Here is a 21,161-nt window from a genome sequence, read left to right as displayed (position 1 = left end):
TTAATAATAAAAGCATTTTCTAAATATTTTTTATATTTTTTTAACAAATTTAAAATAAAAAAAATAAAGTTATGCTAAATATGGTTCATAAAAACAAGCATTTATTTATTTAACTTTTTATACTATATAATTCATAATATATGTAATATAAATACTAAATATATTTTTTAATATTTAAATCAGAATAAGACGAATGACTATAATAATGATTTTAAATACTTGCGAATTGTTTTTTATATAATGATTTTTATTATAAATAATTATTATCTTTTTCAATCTTATACAATTTTTATAATATAAAGTTTAAGATTATAAATTACGGTTATTATTTGAGAATAATTTATTTTATTAATTTTTTATGATTTAAAAAATAAAATAATTGCCTTAATAAAATATTTTCAAAAAAAAGCTAAGAAATGCCTAATTTGTAAATTTTCTTATTCAATAATTAATATTTAATTTATATATTACTTTTTCATAATGATTTTTTTTTCTATATTTTTTTTTAATAATCATAATAATAAAATAGGACATTATTAATTTTTTATTTTGATTAAGTTTTAAAAAAAGTAAAAAACATTTAAAAAAATGATAAAAATCAAATAATTTGTATACTTTCTAATAGCTATTTATTAATATTAAATTTTATTTAAACATAAAAAATTCCTATATAATTTAACTATTAATAAATATATATATTTAATCAATGCTAATAAATTAAGATTATTTAATAGTTGACTGATTATTATTTTATTTATCATTGTCAGTGAATTGAAAAAAAACTAATCAATGTGTACACTTTAATATAATTTTATTAAAAATCAGCAGCATTTTTTTTATTTAATTTAATTTTTTTTTTAATTTAATTTTTGTTTTAAATTTAAATCTTCATTAACTGGTATTTATTTGTTTGAATTTTAAGGAGGATTAGAAACAATACCAGAATATTTATTTTATGTTTGTTGCCTATATATTTCTAAGAAAATATTTATTACTTAAAAAAAAGAAATAATTACCTTCTACTAATATTTAAAAACTTTCATTTATATTTTAGCCATTCAAAGCAGAAGTTTCTAAAAAAGCAAAATTGTTTTTATTTGCATATTCTAAAGCAATTTATTTTATAACTTATCTTTTTTCTTCTGAATCTGCTTTATTTCCTAGTAATATTATTGTGATTTAATTTTCACAATTTTACTGAATGTCTTCTACCCATTTTTGACAATCATAGAAACTTTATAAGTCTGTAATATCATAAACTAATAAAGCTCCAATCGCATTTTTATAAAATGCTTTTGTAATAGAATTCATATTTTCCTATCCTGCAGTATCCCATATTTAAACTTATATTTTAACCTTTTCTTAAGAAATTATTACATGTTTTTATGCAAATTCTATTCCTAACGTTGGAGCATGTGTTTTTTCGAATTTACCAAATTTATACCTCGACAAAATATTTGTTTTACCTACACCTTAATTACCTATTTATTTTAATATATTTTTTATATATATATTTTTCAATCATAAATGAAATACCTAATAAAATGAATTTATATTTAAAATCACCAATATATTAAATCATTTTTTTTAAAATTTAATTAAATAATATTATTTCAAAATAATTTTTAATAAAATATATTTTCTTTTAAAAAAATAAAGGAATTATTAATAAAAATATTTTTTATATTTATAAAATTTTTTATATTAACTTTTAATTTTTATAAAATGAATTTAAATATATTTTGTTAATATAAAAAATTTATAATACATAAATATTTATAAAATAGAAATAAAATACATTTTACATTTCTTAATTTTTTTTAAAAAAATGTATATTAATTATAATATTGTAGTTCAATAAATATATTAAGTCATAAAAAACTAATATACTTATTATTTAATACATAATAATTATATATGTTTTGATAAGTCATATTTTAATTTTAAAAATGAATATTTATTTATAAACTATTAGTAATTTTTCAAATTGCATTAAATTCATCTTTTTCTAATTCAATAGAATTATGATTAAATCCTAACAGTTTATTTTCTAAAGTACCAGTTAATTATACTTTACCTTTTCCTAATAATTTAAAAGTAAACTCTTGTTTTTAAGAATCGAAATATAAATTAATTTTAACATTATTTTATTAATTCTAAGGAAAACGGCAAATAACGAATTCTTTATCATCACATATACATATTAAAGTTAAACTCATTTTTTAATAAATAATGTTTAAATTTCTTATATGCAAATACTTATCTTTTGGTATATTTAAATTTAAAATTTTATCATTTTAAATTTAATCCTGCCAGAACATATTTTTTAATTTTATTTAATTTTTTTTTTTAATTTTAACTTATAAATTATTAAACAGATAAAAATAAATTATTACTTGTTCATATTGTTATTTTTACTGTAATTTTTTTTTAAAATTAATTTTATAAATATAATTAAAATATAAATAACCTTGAAAGATAATTTAGTGTTTGACTTTATGATTTTTAAATAATATGTTTAAATATTAATTAAAAGATTTATTCAAATTAATTTAATAAAAGATTGTATATAAAATATTTAAATTAAAAGAATAAAAAAATACTAATCCAAATAAATGATAGTAAAATATATTAAAGATGGTATTTAAAATATTTTAGATTAAGGAATTAGTTAAATTAAATATATCTATGCCATTTAAATTGAGACAATAAAATTCGTATATAAACATAATATAAGAAAAATAGTAATAGTAAAATAATTAAATATACTCTAAAAAACATTTGAAAAAAAAAACAAATAAATATAAGCATTAATATTTTATAAAAAATAAATAATAATTCAAAACAATATTAATATTAAAGTGCAATTTTATGAAAATATATATGAGTATTAAAAATAATATATAATAATATATGATTATTTAAAAATTATTAATTAGGTTATAAGTATATTAGTAATTTATTTTATGAAAAAACATAAATAAAATTAAAAAAAATAAAAATAAAAAAATATAATAAATTTTAATTTTCTTAAGATATTGCTTATTATATATTTTTATAAATAAATTTATAAAATATCAAATAAAAGCACACCATCCAATCCAAACTCTACCTAATATATTAGGATCGATTGCTTATTCAATTAAACAGTCAACTTATTAAATAACATCTAAGAATTAAATGCTATTATATTAATTTCTATATTATTGCTGATTTCCTTAAATAGCTTTTTCTAAAGTAGGATAATATTTTTAATCTTTATGTTTAGATAAAGATAATTCTTATAACATTAATTATTAAGGATTCATTCCTATTAGTTTCAATTTAACAACATCAATTCTTTAAATATGATGTAAAATCTCTTCAAAGCTACTAATTTATTCGCCTCCTAAGCTCCCTACACTATTTAATTAACTTTATTAATAACTTTTTGCACTACTTAAATGTGCAAGGTCTTCATTAAATACAATAGTTCCTATTTTTTCATTATAAATATAATTATATAATATAATATTTATATGTACCCATTTTTTTATCTTTTGTTAACTTCACCCAATCAATAAGTGGGTCATTAATAAAGACTTCACAAAATTCAATTAAAAGGTTTCTTTTTTTTCTCAAAGCAAACAAAGCCGAAATCATAGACTATCTAAAAATTCCATTTAACCCTATTGGGTTCATTAAATTTTAAAAACATTTCGATAATCTAAAAGGCATTAGTTCAGGAACTGCTAAGCCTATTCCAGCTCCAAAACTATAACCAAAATCAATAGAAATAACATCTCCATTTGAATAATTAATAAGAAAATTCTCTAAATGACGATCTCCAATTCCCAAAATATAGCCAGAAATGCAAACTACTGCATAATTCCTTATAAATCGATTTTTTAAATATAAATAAGCTTCTAAAGTGGCAGAAAGCCTCTGTAAGGCATTTTTTAATAAATCTACAGGCATCATATTCTATTAGATTTCGAAATTATTTATTACATCCTCTTTTTTAAAATAATTATATTTATTTATAATACAAAAACAAATATAATTAATATTATTTTATTACCTGATTATAATTGAAGTAAATCAATATGTTGCTCTTATAAATTTCTTCTTTTAAAAATTTTATCTAACCATTCTCTTCGAGTATCGATTGCGGGATTATTTTGTACTATATCATATGTAGTATTATATATTTATTAAAATTCTTTGTTTAGAATTTCTTTAAGGACATTTGTTTTATCAACCCATTCTAATAATCCTAATTAATTTGTCATCGGAATAATATTAAATGTAGAAATTAATAATTCCTTTTCTTCACACTAAGGATCTGTTCCAAAAACATTATTCATAACTCCAAATATTTATTCTATCCTCTAATCAAGTCTAAGATCTTCTACACCTTTAACAAGGAACTTATTTTTAATTTAATAAAAAATAATTAATTTATATAAAAATTACTTTGTAAGCTTTTTCATCAGAACCATATATTATAATTCTTTTAGGTCTTCTAATACTTTTTAAAGAAAAAACAGTTTAATCAAAGCTTTATATAGTTAAATGTAGTTCTTTTGAAGGTTCTCTCATAATTGCTGAATTAGAAGTATACTAACCTGGAATTTCTATTTAGGATCCATCTTAATCGGAAGTACTTCCTTAAAAATCTTTTAAAAATAAAGAATAATTAGATATTTTATCGTGCCCGTTTCTTATATCTTTAATGTTGACTTTGTCTTTTAAATGTTTTATTTAATCTAAAATAATTTTTTTTCTCTACTAAATCTTAAGTATTTTTAATTTTAGCTTTAAGAGGTTTAAAATATATTAAGTAATCTTTACAAAATTTAATATTGTAATTTCCCCAAAACTAATTAGGGGAAAAAAGATCGAATTCCATTTAATCAATTAATTCATTTAATTTTTATTAAGTTTTATGATTTGCTTAAACGATAATATTTCTCATATTTTCTAAATAATTTATTAATCTATGTTCTGGATTTGTGACACAATTCAGCTATTATATAAATAAAAAGTAATGTTACATCGTTGCATGCAAATGCTCAAAAATATTAATACTCAGCTAAGTTTCACACATATATTTTTATTCGAAAATTGTGTTGAATTAATATATTAGGGCTTCAGGATATTTCTACGCTATAATATTAAATAGAGGTTCAAAATATTCAACTAGATTTTATTTATTTAATATATGCATCATTTAGGGTAGAAAAGGTATAAATAGCCATGAAGGGATTGTAGAATTTTAAACTGCCTATTTGAATATATAGCCAGTTGACTAAGGAAACTTTTGCATTATCTTCAACATTTTCAGTAATAATGTTGATAAATTTTAGTTGAATTATGATGATTATGATGATGAGCTTGCTATTGAAAAACACTTCAAACTATAATTTATAAATGATATTCCCACATTTTCTAATGTCATCTTTATATTTTTTTTTAAAAAAAACTATTTAAAAAAATTTGATATTAATAAGTTTTTTACTTAATATTCTTGCTTTAATGTAACTTTCAATTCATCTCGACTTTCAGATTCAATAATACGTAATAAATGATCACAAAAAATGGAAAAACGATAATAATATTTTTTTTAAATGGACAGAACGTTTTCAGGATTATTTTCTATATCATTTATTTATTAGAAGTCTCTAAAAAGATTTAGATAATCATAATAAATATTATTAAGCATATTAGCATACTAAATTAGAAATTGTTTATTAACTTACTATGTTAGAGAATAATCATTGTAAACATCAATGAATTTTTCACGGACTTAAATTGTCAAAAAATCGAATTTTATTTGAGAAACAATGTCTAGATTGTATTTTAGTTTTTCCTTCTGAAAAATTTCAATTAATTTTTCGAATTTATATTCGGGTCTTTCTAAAACTTTGTTTTTTTCTAAGTCTATTTCTAATTATTTTAATTTATATTTACAAGTTATTTTATAAAATTCAAAATTAAATTCAGGTAAACTTTCTTTTACTTTTCTATATTTGCTTGCTTTTTTCATTTTTTTATCAGCTGCGCTATAAATGCCTTTCTTTACCATTCCTTTAGCATTTTATACATACCAATTTGATCTTATAGTATTTATTACCTCTTCTTATATATTATATTTAGAATATAAAGCCAATGCGAATACTTCTCTGCTATTTAATATCTAATCCCAACAGCTTTAACTATCATATGCATAAGAAGGCTTTATATTATTTAAATTAATAATATTAATTTTTTTTTTAAAAAATACCTATCTATCCTACCATTTTTTAAATAAATCAACGCAATCTTCAAGTTTGATTTGATTTTTTTCATCTAACTATAAATACTCCTTCAATTCATGATTTTTATATAAATTAGATAAATATTCATGCTTAGATGCAGAAGTAAAACTTCCGAATTTTCCCCAAACGCTTAAAAATTAATCTTCACTTAGTTTATGATAATATCTGGTTCTATCAATATCTACATCAATTACTGTTAATAAAGCCATCTCATATGCTAATGGCCCTTCTAATATATTTTTTCCATAATCTGTTTAAACCCATGCCTTTACTATGTATTTTAATTATTCCCATCTACCTTCTTCACTATCATCTGCTTGCATCAGTGCTATCATTAAGTTTTTCATTTCTTCAGCACCTATTCTTTCTGGTTGATCTAACCACTATATTAGTAAATTTAATTTAAAATAATTATATTTTTTATGTTATTTTAATTACATTTTAATTTGCTTAAATTATTTCATTAGCTAAATCATCCCATTTTCCTAGCATTGATAAACAATCTTTATATTCATTCTAAAGATAGCTTTTAATCCTTTCATCGTATTATTATTAGTTGCAAATGTTTATTATGTTAATTAGTGACTTTTCCGCTAAATTTATTTAGCCAGTAATTTTAAAATCAAGAGCTTCTTCTAATTCTGTAACAACATGAGTTAGATTATTATTAAAATTATCATTAATACATTTATAGGAAGTTTTAAATGCTTTTTTAAGAATTCCTTTAATTTAATCTTTTTCATTCAAATGTGAGTATATATCTATTAAGTCCATCCAATAGATGTTTGCCTATTCATCTTTTTATTATTATTATTATTATTATTATTATTATTATTATTATTATTATTATTAATAATATTATTATTATTATAATTATTATTATGGTTATTATTTCGAATCACTTTTTTTTTAATCAATATATTTATATAATAAACTAAACAAATTTTCTTCAAGCAATATGATGGAAGTGTAATAGGAATGACTTTACAGCCCAGTTTTTTTAATTAAGGAACTATCAAAAAGTACTCCTTCTTCTTTGCATAACATTATCATGGTTTTATGTATAGTGGAAACGAAATTAAAGTCAAAAAGAGTTGTTTTTTGTAATAAATTAGTTAAAATTTCTTTCAGAACTTTTTACCTATCATTACTTTCTTCCTTCTAATACATAGCGAAAAGAAGCAATTAAAATAATTCTCCGGCTATAGTTTCATCAATAAAACATAAGGCTATAAGAGGATCAATAAGATCTTTATAATATATTGAAATATCAGGAAGTTCTCCTATTTTATATTTTCTTAATGCTGAAATTTTTTATTATCGATGATTTTGTACATTTTCTAAATAAAGTCTTTTTTGTAAAGAATTTGTGAGTTTTTTTCCTTCATTTACTTATTAATAACGAAGTGTATTATTTTAGGAAAAATTTACCTAAGAAAAATCAATGAAGTTCTATTTATAAAACTACGACATTTATTCATTTTTTTTTTTAATAACGACATTTGAAAATAAATCTTATTATTAATTCTATTATTAATTTACTTCTTTTTTTTTATTATCAAAATCATCTTCATATTCTTCTTATTCTTCCATTACACTGTACATTTATTAAGAATTTTTAAATTAAGATAAATAAGAAAATTGTAATGTAGGTTAATATGTAGCTCTTATTTTTCCTCCTGAAGATCCGAATTTTTCTTACAAATTTTACTATTTTTTTATTGTACTCAAAAGTCCTTATTATTAACTACTCTAAGTGCTTTAATGTTTTTTTTTAGGAATAGCAAACCCTTAAGAATCATAAAAAGGTTAAGAAAGTGTATAGAAGGGTGTTAATGGTTATGAATTGTTGTGTTTTCTGAACAAATTTCCTTATTATCGGAAATCCCAATCATAATATTAGGCGTATTTATCAAGTTTCTCATCAAAAAGTAATCTGGAATAATCAGAAGTTTTTTTAGAAAGACAAAGTATTAAAGGAACTGCACTTATAAGCCATAATTTTTCTTATTAAGGTTAGTAAATTTCCTAAATAAGATGTAATAAACGTTCATAGGGAGAAGCTGAGTCAGATGTTTCTTTATCTAAAAAATTAAATGATTTTTATCTTATATTGAAATGAGGAGAACATAATCCTGAAAGTACTGCACATTTTAATGTTTGGGCGAAATTTTCATCTATTATTAATTAATTTTCTTTTTATTATTTTAAGTTTGCTGGTTCTTATTGGGTTATAAAATAGTCATATAAATTAAATATACATGTATAGTATTTCTCACTTAATTCTTCGCTTATGTTTTATTAGTATTTCTCATGCAATTCAGGAACAAGAATTTAGAAAAGCTAGTGGATTTCAGCATAATATAAGATATGTTAATTTGTAAAATATTAGATTAATTCTAAAAATTAATCTTGATTTTCTGATGATGTGTCTTTTAATAAGTTTTTTATACTTCCCTATAAACAATAACATATATCTCTTATATTTTAACTTGCCTATTTTTCGTTTTTTTTTTTTTTAATAAATATATAAATATATAAATACTTCTATTCTTTTATAATGCTTTTATTTTAAAAACTTTAGAAAAGATGCTAATATATATGATCTTTATTATCCAGATTTATTAAGAACAAACTCAGAAGTATATGTAAATAGAGTACTATTATTTAATATTTATGAATAATTTTCGCTTATTCCATACAAAACTATAGGGAATCTCTCCTTTTATGTTTTATCACCATTGTTCAATAATTGTATAATATTCAAAACAGCTTTTTCTTCAAAAAATATTCTTTTATTTTAAAAAACACCATCCAATTCATTCATAAACAGCAATAAATTTCCAATAACTTTAATTTTTTTAATTTAAAATTAATAAAATAAAAAATACCCTATCCACTAGCCTTTGCAAAAGTCTTTTTTTTATGTGCGAAAAATCCAAATAGAGTTTTTAAAACTTTAAGAAAATTATCTGAAACATAGAAAGAATATTTTTCAACAGGCAGATAAGCACTTAAAAAATTCTAAAAATTTAACAAAATTGGAATTTTGAAAAGAAGAGCTAACTAAAGCAAACAAACGGCATTAAAATTCCAAATTTATGTTTCTTCTTGAGCTTCCTTATTTTAAGAAATAGCTTAAAAAAACATCATTTTTAGTATTATGTTTTCTTCAAAGAACACTAAATCCTTACATTCTTCTAAGAATGAAGAAAAAATACCAACATTTTGTCTGAAAAGCTACTTATCTTTATGACCTAAAAGCTTAGCTAATTTAGAAGTTGCAATGCAGAGTTTTTGTTTATTTTAAATATCTAAATTTTTTGTAATTATGTAAGGATTAGAACTCGTCCAAGTAATGAAAGTAGTAACAACATCCCTAAGAAAATAATGAAAGAACTTTTATCCATTATTAGGTAAAGTTATGTAATCAATTAGAAAAAAAATGAAGTTTTTGGCATAGAAACCGAATATATCTTAATTGTTTATTATTATTTTCAATAAAAATATTCTCACACTCAAAATAATGTTTTCTTTATTTAATTCTTCATATATCGAGGACATCCATAAAGGCACGTAATTATTTTATAAAGGGAATAATTATTATAACTTTCGAATAACTTTTATTATCGTTTACATACATGGATGTTTGTTTATTACGTCTAATTCTATCTTTTGGTTTTCTCCGTTTTCTTAAATTTCTTATTATTATTCTTGATCATTTTCATTTTATATATTTTCATTAAAATTAAAGGAAATATTTTCATTATTATCTAAAGAAAACAGAATACTTTCTTAAAAATAAGTTGATTTTATAGAATTCTATGTATTTGAAGATTATTTCTTAACTTTCTTTTTCTTTAAATCCTTTTCTTAAAAATTTGTTTGAACATCAAAAGGGAATTCTGTTTGTTCTAAATCAACTATTAAGTCCCATAAGTGTTCTCCTTTTGCTAAAAAAAGAAATTAATTGTATAAATTTTCCTTATTTTAAGTTTTCATTATTATTTCAGACAAACAATTATAGACATTTTGTTAAAACTCCCTTAATAAATCTGAAAACTATCCTTTTTACTATGGTAAAAGAAACTCATACCCGTTTCTTCTATAGTTATATAATATTTTTATTATGCTTTTTGTAAATTCGTTCCCTTATGTATTTACTCCAAACAATTTTTTATGTATATAATCTTTTATTTCATTCAAATCTACGCAACTATATATATTTTAAATTATCAAAAATATACATGAAAGCTCTTGCATATGTTTTATTGGAACTGCCGTTAATATAGCGCTTTCTTGACTGTTTTAAGGGTTTATGTATCTATTGAAAAATCCTACATTTTGAATAAAAAAGTCTGATATACTTCTTTATTCACTATTTTAAATAAATTAAATTAACACTCTTTTTACTATTTCGTATCTTATGTTATCCCTTAAGCTTTAATCTAAATCTGAATCTATGAATTATTAAAATATCCAGTTTATACATTGAACTTAAAATTATATTTATAAACTATTTTATTACTCTTGACAATTTTATTGTTATTATTATTAGATATTTTGAGATTCTTGATTATTTTATTTTTAATGATTTTTGTCATAAATAAAACATTCTTTTATAAAATTTTTAATTAGCTAATTCATTTTTTTTCCATAAAAGCTATAATATTCGTTAGTTTATTTCTCTCTTATAATTCCAAAAAATATTTCTAAGCATTCAATTTTATTACCTAATGTAAACATGCTTATAAATCCTTACAAAATTACTTTAAATTCAACTTCTTCTTATGAATTTTTTTATAAATCACTTAACTTAGAAGGAAAATATTTATTTTTTATTCTGTTTAATGTCTTTTTTATTTCTTCCCATCCTTATGCAAAATACTTTATATAAAATCCACTCAAATGAAGTACTTATTAATGAATAATATATTAATTATTTATCATAATCTCGTCATCTATTAATTGTTTTAAATATTCTTTATATTTCTAAGAAATAATATCTTCTTATTATTTTATACGATCGTCTTGTTAAGACAAAATTACATAATTAATCTTTAACTCAAGTTAAAGGATATCTTAATTAATTCTATAAATATTTATTTTTGGCAAAATTTCAATCAAATTATTATTGTTAATTCCTTCTTTTTGTAAGGAGAGTACCAATCTAAGTAAAGATAAATTTTTCGCAGCTTTTTCCATATATAGTAAAGATATTTGATTCCATTTTTAAGCTAGAAAACGTACGAAAAACTATTCAAATTTATGAAAGAAAAACGGTTATTTTTCAATCATATCAAAAACAAAAAGTTGTGTATTTTCGCAATTTTAATTGAGGCAAAAATTGAGTAATTTTAGATTTTTTTCTTCTATAAAAAATTCACTTTTTTGATTTTTTTCTTCTTTTTCTTTTACATAATCTAAAGCTTATTTTATTGTATTTTCTAAAAAGTTTTACACAAAAAAACTATTATTTTTATTATCAAAAAAAAGGCTAATACCTTTCAAAAAATAATAATGCTCTTCATCTTTTATATTTCCTTATTCGTTCAAAATTATAATGTTTTAAATTGTTTTTTATATAGGAAATGATTTACTTACTTGTGGAATTAGAATTTCTTTGAAAAAGTCTAATTATTAGTTTTCCCTTACATAAATTATCATTATTGACTTAGCTATTTAGTTTAAATATTGATAATATTTCTATTCGTTTTTCTATAATTATTAAATACTATGTGAATCTTTTAATATTTAAGTAGGTTTTATTGCCAAAATAATAATTAAACTAAAAAATGTTTATGAATAGAAATATTAAGAATATATTTTATCAACGTTCTTTTATATTGTTATGAATTCTAAGAATGAAAAAAGTGTTTAAAATTTTATTTCTTTGTCTTTTTCATTTTCTTTTTTTTTTATGTGTTATTAAAATTAAGAACAAATACTTTCTTCAATTTATATGTTAGATCCTTCATTTTCTTCTTTTTTTACAAGAAATCTTCTTTAACTTTATGATGGTAAATATAATGTTGCTTAATCATTTTTTTATTTAATTTTTATTAAACTTTTTAAATAATAGTCTAAAGTTTTTTCAAATTCTTTTAATTATAATACATTTTCTAATTATATGTAGTTATTTTATATACAAATAATCCTTTTTTTAAAAAAATATAAATATTTTTTTAAAAATAATATTTATTAAAAATTATTTACCAAAAATCAATTTATTGTTCAAAAGAATATTTATTTATAAATTTTTTTAAAGTTCTCAAATTATCAATAAAGAATAATTTACATTCATCTTCTCCTAAAATACATTTCCAAATCAAAAAACTTTCTTTTCTTACCAATCCAGATTTGCTAAAGCATCCTTTAAAAAACAGCCAATAAACCAAAGACTAAAAATCCCAAAAATTATAATTATTATCATCTAAATTATAAAAATCAATTGAAAATTCTTCCACTTTCTATTTGTTTTTCCCTTAAAAAATTACATTTTTTTTCTATAAAACAACCTAACCAACTTTTATAAAACATGAATGGAAATTATCAGCAAACTCTTCATTATTTTCTTCATATTTTTCTCCAATTCTTAGCATTATACCTACACCTTCAAGTAAATATTTTTCAACTAAAAAATTTTCTGATAAAATATTAAAGAAAACATCCCTAAAGGCTAAAAGAGCTCCAAATCTTCTTTGCAAGTCAGGTTAACTTGCATACGATTGAATTCTTCGAAAAGCCGATTTGATATTTTAGTGGTTTTCTTTTATTTCTTAAACTGAACTTTATTTAATAGTCCATTTAATAAACTAACCTAAACAGCTAGAAGCATATTCTCTTAAATTATTATTATCCTTAGTTGAAATTCCCCACATTATAATATCCAAAAGCTCATTAACATCCGGAGAATCAGCTTATTTACTGTTCGCAAGCCACCTAGATATTTGAAGTCCTAATTATTACATCAAAACTGCGCTTGGATGTGAAGAATTAGAAGCTATTTGAAACAATGGAGGGAATAATCTAGCATAAATTTTGGAAAAAAGTTCTTTATTTTGAAGTACTTCTTCTATATTTCTTGTATTTCTACCAAAAGAACTTGCTGTTGAACATGCTTACATACCAATCATGTAAACAATAATAGCATGAAGCATTTCACAAGCATAAATTTATACTGTTTTTTCACCTTTTTAAGCTAAATCAATAATTCGAGGGAGTATTTTGGTCAAATTTACATCTATTTTTTTCGATAAGAGAGGTAATCCAAAAATTACTTTAGCTTCGTAGTCCCAACTTATAATTTTATTGCCTTTTTTTTTTTGAAATAGACGATTTTTTTTATTAATTACCTTTTTATTATATTTGCATTATTTCGAGTTCTTTTAATAAATTTTTATCTATTATATTTGCTTCTGTATATCCTTTTTCACTTAATATTATTAAATGAGATTATCCACCTATTGATCCTAAAAATTCAGCTATTCTTTAAGTTAAACCTTATCGGTTTTATTCTAATTCAGATAAGGTTAAATTAAATGTTTGCATATTTGTTTTATAGTTCTCAGTTTCCATTTAAGATTTATTCGTTGTTAAGTAGTCACTTAGATAAGGTATTACCAATCTTAAGTATTTATAAATTAACTTTTTTTCAGGTATTTTTATTATTCTTTACAAGCATTCAACTCCAGAATAACCTTTTTATTATTTTATTTTATTTTATATTATTTTATTTTATATATTTTATTTTAGTTTTAGTTTTTTTACCTAATGATATATTATGAATTCCTAATTCAAATGTTTTTTTTAAAGCTATTATTAAATTAAATTTAAAAAACTCGTATTCATTAATTACTATTATTTAAGTAGGAATACTTAATATTACTTTTAAACAATCAAACAATAAATCATCTTAATATTTATTAATATTCTTTTATTTATGATTTTGTTATATTTGAAATATAAAAAATTGAAGTTACATTATATAATTCTTAGTAATATTCTTTCATAAAATGGATCATTTCTTACCTTTAAGTAAATTTAAGAGTTTGAAGGACTTATTTTCTTTCTATAAAGTTATTAAGTATTTTTAACATTTTAAGTAGAGCTATAGATCTGGGGAAAATTCTTAATTTTGCAATGATTTTATGTAAAATCTAAAATACATATAATTCAAACAATTAAACCTATTAAAATATTTTCAATAATATCATCAAAAAGTAAAACAACTCTATAAAAGTATTACATATCATTAACATTATTAGCATCGTATTAAATATTATCAACATATTCGTCATTAAAAAATAATTATTATTATGAAGCCTATTCTTTTTATTTTAATCTTATTATTATTATATTTATTATTAATTTAAATTATTTTTTTAATGAACAATTTTATAAGAAAGATCAGAAACTTCAATTAATTCAATTAAATGTTAAAAGATTTTACATAAAAAATCATTTTAAATATCTTCTACATTCCAATCTTTAGAAATAAGGCTTTACCACAATTAAGAACATTTTTTAAGGCTTTCATAGTATGTAATCATATTAAAATTTTCTTGAATAGACAAGCTTTTTGAAAGTCCTTAAGAAACAAGATTATGAATCCATTAAACATAAATGTTTTCATGATTCTTAATTTAAATAATCATATTTATAATAGAATTAATTAAATTTTCTTTATATTCTTCATAAAATTACGCAAACTTGGAAAAGCCAGCTAAACATAATTTGAACAAATGTTAAGCGTTTTCTTATTTCATAACTTTAATTTATTTAACTAAATTTGCAAATGAGTTAATAAAAGATATTAATTATTTCTATCTATACAAAATACTTCTGAAAGTTTCTCCATAATTTTTTTTTCTTCGTCTTCGTCTCCTTATTCTTTTTCTAATAAAGATTCTTCTTCCTATTTTAAATATTTAAGTACTTTTTTTTCTGAGATAGTTATCATTTAATTAAAGAAAATTCCCAACTATTATTATCCCATATGTTTACTTATCGCCTTAGCGAAAACTCCGACAATTCTTACAACAATAATCATAGAAAAAGCAACTTAGTCTCCTTATTATTATTATTCTCCAGTAATAATACTATATATTTTTTAAATAATATAGTTAAAAGCTTATTAATGTCCTTAAAATTAATTATCTAAAGCGTCAGAAAGTAGTATCATAACACTGTCCAAAGCATCAGAAGCAGAAAATCTAACTCCTTTGTTAGTATGTTATATAAGTTTTACTAGTTATTCAAACATATGTACAGGCTCTTCCAAAAGATATTTTTTTATTAATTAAGTATGCTTTTAAAGAACTTTAAGTGAACTTTTAATTATTCCGTAATTTTTTACATCTACAATAGGGACGATACACACTTTAATTAATTAGTACAATTTACCTAAATCTTCTCGAGATAAATGACATTCTACTAAACTGTGTCTTAAAGATTTTAACATACCAATAACCGCTCCTATTTCAGGTTTCGAAGACTCTTTTATTTAATGTGAAAGCTCTATTAAACATATAGTTTATATTTCAATTTTCGTATCTATTTTAATCTCTGTTTTAAATTATTCGAATATTAAGCCTGTAAGGTGCCATATTGCACCTTTTACCTTTTAGCTGGGTTTACAAAATTTTATTTCTTCAAGAAGAATTTTTAATGTGTTTTATGGTATTATTATATCGCGGATATAATCTTTTTAGTCTATGTACTTTAATAATTTTATTATTGGTAATAATGATCCTTCTTTTGCTGCTGCTGATTCTTCTTTCTTAAATAATTAAATGCAATTTTTCTATTTTTTATAAAATTTCAAAGATTATTATAATATATTTTTTCTTTACAAATATTAATTGGATGTATTCTTATATACGAGTTCTTCTTTTTTTAATATATTAAGCTAATAGTTGGTATAGACCTTTTCGAACATTAGCTAATAAGTTATCTTTTATTTAAGCATATTACTCAAGAAATAGAAATATACTTTCAGTACTATTAAAAATTTTGGCATTACACAAGGCTATTCATACAATAAATATGAAAAAAATCATATTTTTAATATTTTTTGTTACATATTTGAGCATAATTTAGATTATTATCAAACAATAAATTTTCTAACTCATCTATAATTTATTTAGAGTCTGAAAAATTTCCCAGTTAAAGTTTAATTAAAGCACTTTATAACTAGTCTTCAAACATTTTTTATTTTTAATTTATTTATATTATGTATAGAAAATAAATTATTTTAATATTAAAATTGATATAAATTATAGCAAAAGAAAAATATTAGAATAAAATTTAAAAGAGGGTTTTATTTAATATTTTTATATATTATTTCTTTAAATTTTTTACATTATTTTATCTGTAACTTTTTTAAAAATAAATGAACAAAAGTAAATGAGATTTATAATATAAAAATTATTAAATATATAAACGTTTATTGCTTCAAAAATTATATATTTAGATTCTAATTTAACAAATTACCAAATAAATTGATATATGTTATTTTTTACCAAATATAATATAATTTATCCTATTTATTTTAAATTAATTTAAATATTCTAAATGTGTAATAAAATTAAAAAATTTAAATTAAATAAAAAAAAAAAATATATATTTTATATGAATTTATAAATAAAATTAAATAAATAAATATAATAAATAGACATATATTGAAATTATTATTTTATAATTTTTAAAAAAATAAAATAAAATAAAAATTAAATAAAATATGTTATAAATTAAGTATCTATCAATCAAGAAAAAATTATAGTAAATACAAAAATAAAAAATAAAAATATAAAAAATTCTAATTAAATAAAATTTATCTTATAAATAAAAAAATAAAAAACAAAAATAATATATTTTTTAAAAAAAAATAAAGATATTTTATATTATAAATTAGAAATATGAAAAAAAAAATAAAAAAAAAATAATAAAAAAATATAAATATAAATAAAAAAAATTAAATAATTAGAAAAAAATAATTTTAAAAAAATAATATATGCTAAAACAAATTGATATAATTTTATTTTGAGTTTTTAGTAGAAAAATATGTAAAAAAAATATATAATCAAATAAATAAATAAATATAAATAAATATATTATATTATATATATTATATTATATATATTATATTATATTATTAATTTTTTTTATTTAATATAAATTTACCATTTTATATTTATTTATTTTATTATTTTTAAATTTAAATTTAGTGTTTCTAAATTTCTTTATACTGTATTTAATTTTTTTAAATATAAAAATATATATTTTTTATTTTAGTTGTTTTTTTCAATTGTTTTTAGAGAAACTAACTGATACATCAGATAATATTTAAGTCATACAACAAATTAGTTTTTTAGTATAATTTAAATTAAGCATTTCATTAGGACCTTAATTAATATAATATTAATAATTAATTTTAATTTAATATAAAAAATTAAACCATGAGCATTTGATTTTGGACCTAAAACTCCTGTAACAATAAATTATAGGTTTTTCCATTTTTCTTACAATTCATTCATTAAAGGAATTGATCCACCTTCTCCCTAAGATTAAATTGGACGACCAAAATAATTTATTGAAGATTAATTCATACTTTTCTATAAGCAATCCCAAACTAATGGAGAGCTCCAACCTCCTGCAGGATCAATATTATCAACCTTTTTTTAAATCATTTTTAATTAAATTAAAAAATTAAAAAATTAAAATATTACACTAATAAGCGCATTGTAAGGTGGATTAGATTCTAAGAGTTATTTTAAATCTTAAGCAGCTTTTTTATAATCCAGCGTAGGAGGAATTCTCATTGATAATTTAATAGTTGTGGAAGGCCTCAATACATTTCCAGCTAAAGATGTTTATGGAAGACCATCAGCTCCAGTAATAGTCAATTAAGATCTCCAAGTTCTATTTAAGTAAGCTTCAAATTAATTTTAAGAGGTAGGAAGCATTCCTCCATGATAAGGAAATTTGTTTATTATATTTTTATCCATTTCTTATGCAACTTTATATGCTTCTTCATATCTTAATTTGAATAATATTATTTATAAAAAAATCTAAAAATTAACCTATGAGGAGGAATGTCAACTTGGAATAAATCAATTACTCTGCCAGTTTGTGAGTTCTCAAGCCTTTCTAAAACCTATCTTAAAATTCTAAAACTACAAGGTACAATTCCACTCGCTATTTTTTTAAAATAAAAAAATATCAAAATTGTCTAAAAATAATTACCATCTCCAGAATGAACTCCTTCATTTAAAACTTATACAGTTAAATTAGCTTCGATAACTCCTCTTAGAGAAGTAGTAATCCACATATTATCATAATTGCAGCATCCACTATCTAAGCAGAAAACGAAATCAGGTGTACCTATTCTATCACTTAAATTATTTAGATAAGTCATGTAATGGTAACTTCCACTCTCTTCTTCTCCTTCTATAGTAACTAAACATTTAGGATGACCATATCCTAAAACTTGGCAAGCTTTTATTGCTAAAATCTTTTTTATTTTAAAATAAATAAATAAATAATTAATTGTATATATATCTACTGATCCAAATATTGAATATCCGTCATCTGATGCTCCCCTTCCATATAAAAAATCATCTTTTATTACAGGATTAGTTGGTCCTAGGCCTTCACTCCAACCTGTGAAATGAGGTTATTTGTCATAATGACCATAAAATAATGCAGTCTTTCCTGATGTATCAGTTGGAGCTACTTCTATAAATATAAGTGGGGGCTTGCCTTTGTCTTAAATTATTTCAACCAATGTATTTTTTAAATTTTATTTTTCAACCCATTATTTTAAATGATTTGCCGCCTTTTTTTAATATATTTAGTTAATAATATATTTTAAATTGATGTTCTTTTACTTTAAATAATAAACCATTTTCTTACCATTATTAATCAAATGATGGTGATAAATTAGGAATTCTTATATAATCTTATAAAGCAGGAAGAGCATTATTATTAAATTCATTTTCTACAAAATCTATAATTTTTTGTTTATCAAAAACAGACATTTTAAAATATATTTTTTTAAAAAAAATTTGATTAATTTTATGTTTATTTATTAATAAAAAAAATTATTTATATATAAATATTAAAAAATTTTCCTGCTGTAATTTTAATAATTATTATAATTTTTTGTTATATCTATTAAATTGATTGTAAAAATATTTATATTGTATACTTTATTGATTTAGACAATATCCTCACCTATTTTTTTTTGTAAAAGCTAAAGGCCAAAATAAAATAAATAATTAAAAATAGAAAAAGCCTAATCAAAAAGGCTTTAACTACGGTTATCATATTCTTTTTATTTTTAAAAAAATAAAATCATAATTTGTTTTTAAATTTTATTTTTTTAATTTTATATATTTAAAAACAAGCATTAATTAAAATAAAATAAAAAAAAAAATTATTTATTGAATTTATACATAAAAAAAATATTTATCGCAAACTTAATATAACATATTTCATATATTTAATATATGTTTTAAATTATATAAAAATCTTAGAAATGGGAAATTACTCAATATAAATTTACAATTTAATGAGATAGGTTATATAAAAATAAAATAAAGAGGAGCAAATATTATGACCAGACGATTGGCTATCATCCACAAATCGAATATTTTTATTTATTTCGAGCAATCAGCAATTATTGTCTTTAAAAATTATTTTTTAATATTTTTACATTTAAAATTTTTAAATATTTATAATATGAAATTATATTTTTTTTTTATAATTAATTTAAATTTAACAAACAATTTAATATGAAAAATGAGAAATAAATAAAATTTATATAAAACGAATAGCTTTGCCATTTACCATAATAAAGTTCAAAAAAAATTAATATTCATTTATAATTTTTAAGATTAAAAATTAATTATTTATATTCAAATGAGAAAAAGAAAAAAATTTCATTACATAAAAGATTACAATAAAAAAAAATTCTTAAAGAAAAACAAGAAATGGTAAAAGAAATTTTGTCTAATTAATTCTTATACGAAAGCTGAAAATAAAATTATGATTAAAAATTTTATAAAAAAGTATAAACTTTATAATTCGTACTTGGATATCAAATTTAATTAAATATATAATTCTAATATATACTTTAATATATTATTTAATATTTAATAAAATTAATACTATTTAGTTAAAAATTATATAAATACTAAAATAATAATATAAAAAAGAATTTATGTTTTAAATTTATCATTAAAACATTAATATTTGTATTTTATAATACCGATTTAATTGTATAAATATAAAAATATATATTAAATAAAACATATGTATTAAATATAAAATTTAATTATTAATATTATATTATATTTAATTTTATGTAATTTAATTTATTTAATATAATTTAAGCTATTTAATTGAGTTAAACTTATTTCTAACTTTAATTATTTTAAAGCAATAAAACTTTGCATATTATTATAAAAAGTCAAAATAAAAAAAAACTGACATTACTATAAAAAAAGAAAAACAATAATATTATAGACAAAAATAAAATCGTAAATATAGTTTTCAATTTCTTTTCATTTTTATATAATATAAATAGCTTTCATTAATATAAAATAAACATAATTAGTTTTTGTATTTTTGTAGATTTTCAAAATATTTAATTATTTTAATAGTAAAAAAAAATATTATTAATTTTTTTTTTACATATATTTTATTTTATTTATATATTTTAAAAAATCCATTAATAAAAAAAGGCTTAGAAAATGTAAAATAAATATTAAATAGTAATATATATAAATATAAATATAAATATAAATATAAATATAAATATAAATTTATTTATTTATTTATTTATTTATTTATTTATTT

General features: G+C 19.5%; 4 protein-coding genes across 4 annotated transcripts, besides 29 other annotated features; all 4 read right to left on the bottom strand. All coding sequences in view use genetic code 6, as the record gives it.

Moving 5' to 3' along the window:
• Positions 1-179: 179 nt before the first annotated feature.
• IMG5_116070 (Ras-related protein rab11d, putative) lies at positions 180-2,404 on the bottom strand (the record flags this gene model as incomplete). The annotated part of the gene is made up of 6 exons (XM_004034619.1): positions 180-197; positions 472-493; positions 616-625; positions 1,017-1,481; positions 1,799-1,809; positions 2,397-2,404. 6 exons carry the CDS (start codon positions 2,402-2,404, stop codon positions 180-182), a joined length of 534 nt encoding a protein of 177 aa, XP_004034667.1.
• Positions 832-884: a microsatellite.
• A 574-nt stretch (positions 2,405-2,978) lies between the features above and the next one.
• Positions 2,979-3,020: a microsatellite.
• A 57-nt stretch (positions 3,021-3,077) lies between these two features.
• IMG5_116060 (hypothetical protein) lies at positions 3,078-14,515 on the bottom strand (the record flags this gene model as incomplete). Its single annotated transcript, XM_004034618.1, has 17 exons — positions 3,078-3,475; positions 3,525-3,995; positions 4,061-4,409; positions 4,456-4,658; positions 4,834-5,440; positions 5,501-5,663; positions 5,742-5,928; positions 5,953-6,217; positions 6,266-6,682; positions 6,738-8,795; positions 8,845-9,149; positions 9,191-10,828; positions 10,913-12,456; positions 12,516-13,614; positions 13,736-13,999; positions 14,070-14,232; positions 14,282-14,515. 17 exons carry the CDS (start codon positions 14,513-14,515, stop codon positions 3,078-3,080), a joined length of 10,365 nt encoding a protein of 3,454 aa, XP_004034666.1.
• Positions 7,101-7,192: a microsatellite.
• Positions 11,642-11,706: a microsatellite.
• Positions 14,007-14,068: a microsatellite.
• Positions 14,516-15,063: 548 nt separating the features above from the next.
• IMG5_116050 (hypothetical protein) lies at positions 15,064-16,508 on the bottom strand (the record flags this gene model as incomplete). The annotated part of the gene is made up of 3 exons (XM_004034617.1): positions 15,064-16,104; positions 16,154-16,329; positions 16,382-16,508. 3 exons carry the CDS (start codon positions 16,506-16,508, stop codon positions 15,064-15,066), a joined length of 1,344 nt encoding a protein of 447 aa, XP_004034665.1.
• Positions 16,509-16,623: 115 nt separating this feature from the next.
• Positions 16,624-16,668: a microsatellite.
• Positions 16,631-16,685: a microsatellite.
• A 323-nt stretch (positions 16,686-17,008) lies between these two features.
• Positions 17,009-17,041: a microsatellite.
• Positions 17,042-17,083: 42 nt separating this feature from the next.
• Positions 17,084-17,117: a microsatellite.
• A 97-nt stretch (positions 17,118-17,214) lies between these two features.
• Positions 17,215-17,273: a microsatellite.
• Positions 17,215-17,281: a microsatellite.
• Positions 17,222-17,274: a microsatellite.
• Positions 17,222-17,279: a microsatellite.
• Positions 17,223-17,279: a microsatellite.
• Positions 17,225-17,295: a microsatellite.
• Positions 17,277-17,311: a microsatellite.
• A 61-nt stretch (positions 17,312-17,372) lies between these two features.
• Positions 17,373-17,414: a microsatellite.
• Positions 17,409-17,457: a microsatellite.
• Positions 17,410-17,455: a microsatellite.
• Positions 17,458-17,497: 40 nt separating the features above from the next.
• Positions 17,498-19,339, bottom strand: IMG5_116040 (hypothetical protein; the record flags this gene model as incomplete). The annotated part of the gene is made up of 7 exons (XM_004034616.1): positions 17,498-17,704; positions 17,758-17,974; positions 18,029-18,338; positions 18,383-18,497; positions 18,546-18,813; positions 18,865-19,137; positions 19,190-19,339. 7 exons carry the CDS (start codon positions 19,337-19,339, stop codon positions 17,604-17,606), a joined length of 1,434 nt encoding a protein of 477 aa, XP_004034664.1. The 3' UTR covers positions 17,498-17,603.
• Positions 17,707-17,744: a microsatellite.
• Positions 17,710-17,755: a microsatellite.
• Positions 17,998-18,027: a microsatellite.
• A 42-nt stretch (positions 19,340-19,381) lies between the features above and the next one.
• Positions 19,382-19,429: a microsatellite.
• Positions 19,430-20,407: 978 nt separating this feature from the next.
• Positions 20,408-20,460: a microsatellite.
• Positions 20,461-20,589: 129 nt separating this feature from the next.
• Positions 20,590-20,633: a microsatellite.
• Positions 20,631-20,705: a microsatellite.
• Positions 20,641-20,694: a microsatellite.
• Positions 20,706-21,053: 348 nt separating the features above from the next.
• Positions 21,054-21,127: a microsatellite.
• Positions 21,126-21,161: a microsatellite.

Source organism: Ichthyophthirius multifiliis (genome assembly GCF_000220395.1).
Source record: "Ichthyophthirius multifiliis unplaced genomic scaffold scaff_1120509250943, whole genome shotgun sequence".
NCBI lineage: Eukaryota > Ciliophora > Oligohymenophorea > Hymenostomatida > Ichthyophthirius > Ichthyophthirius multifiliis.
This window is presented reverse-complemented; position numbering and strand designations above follow the sequence as displayed.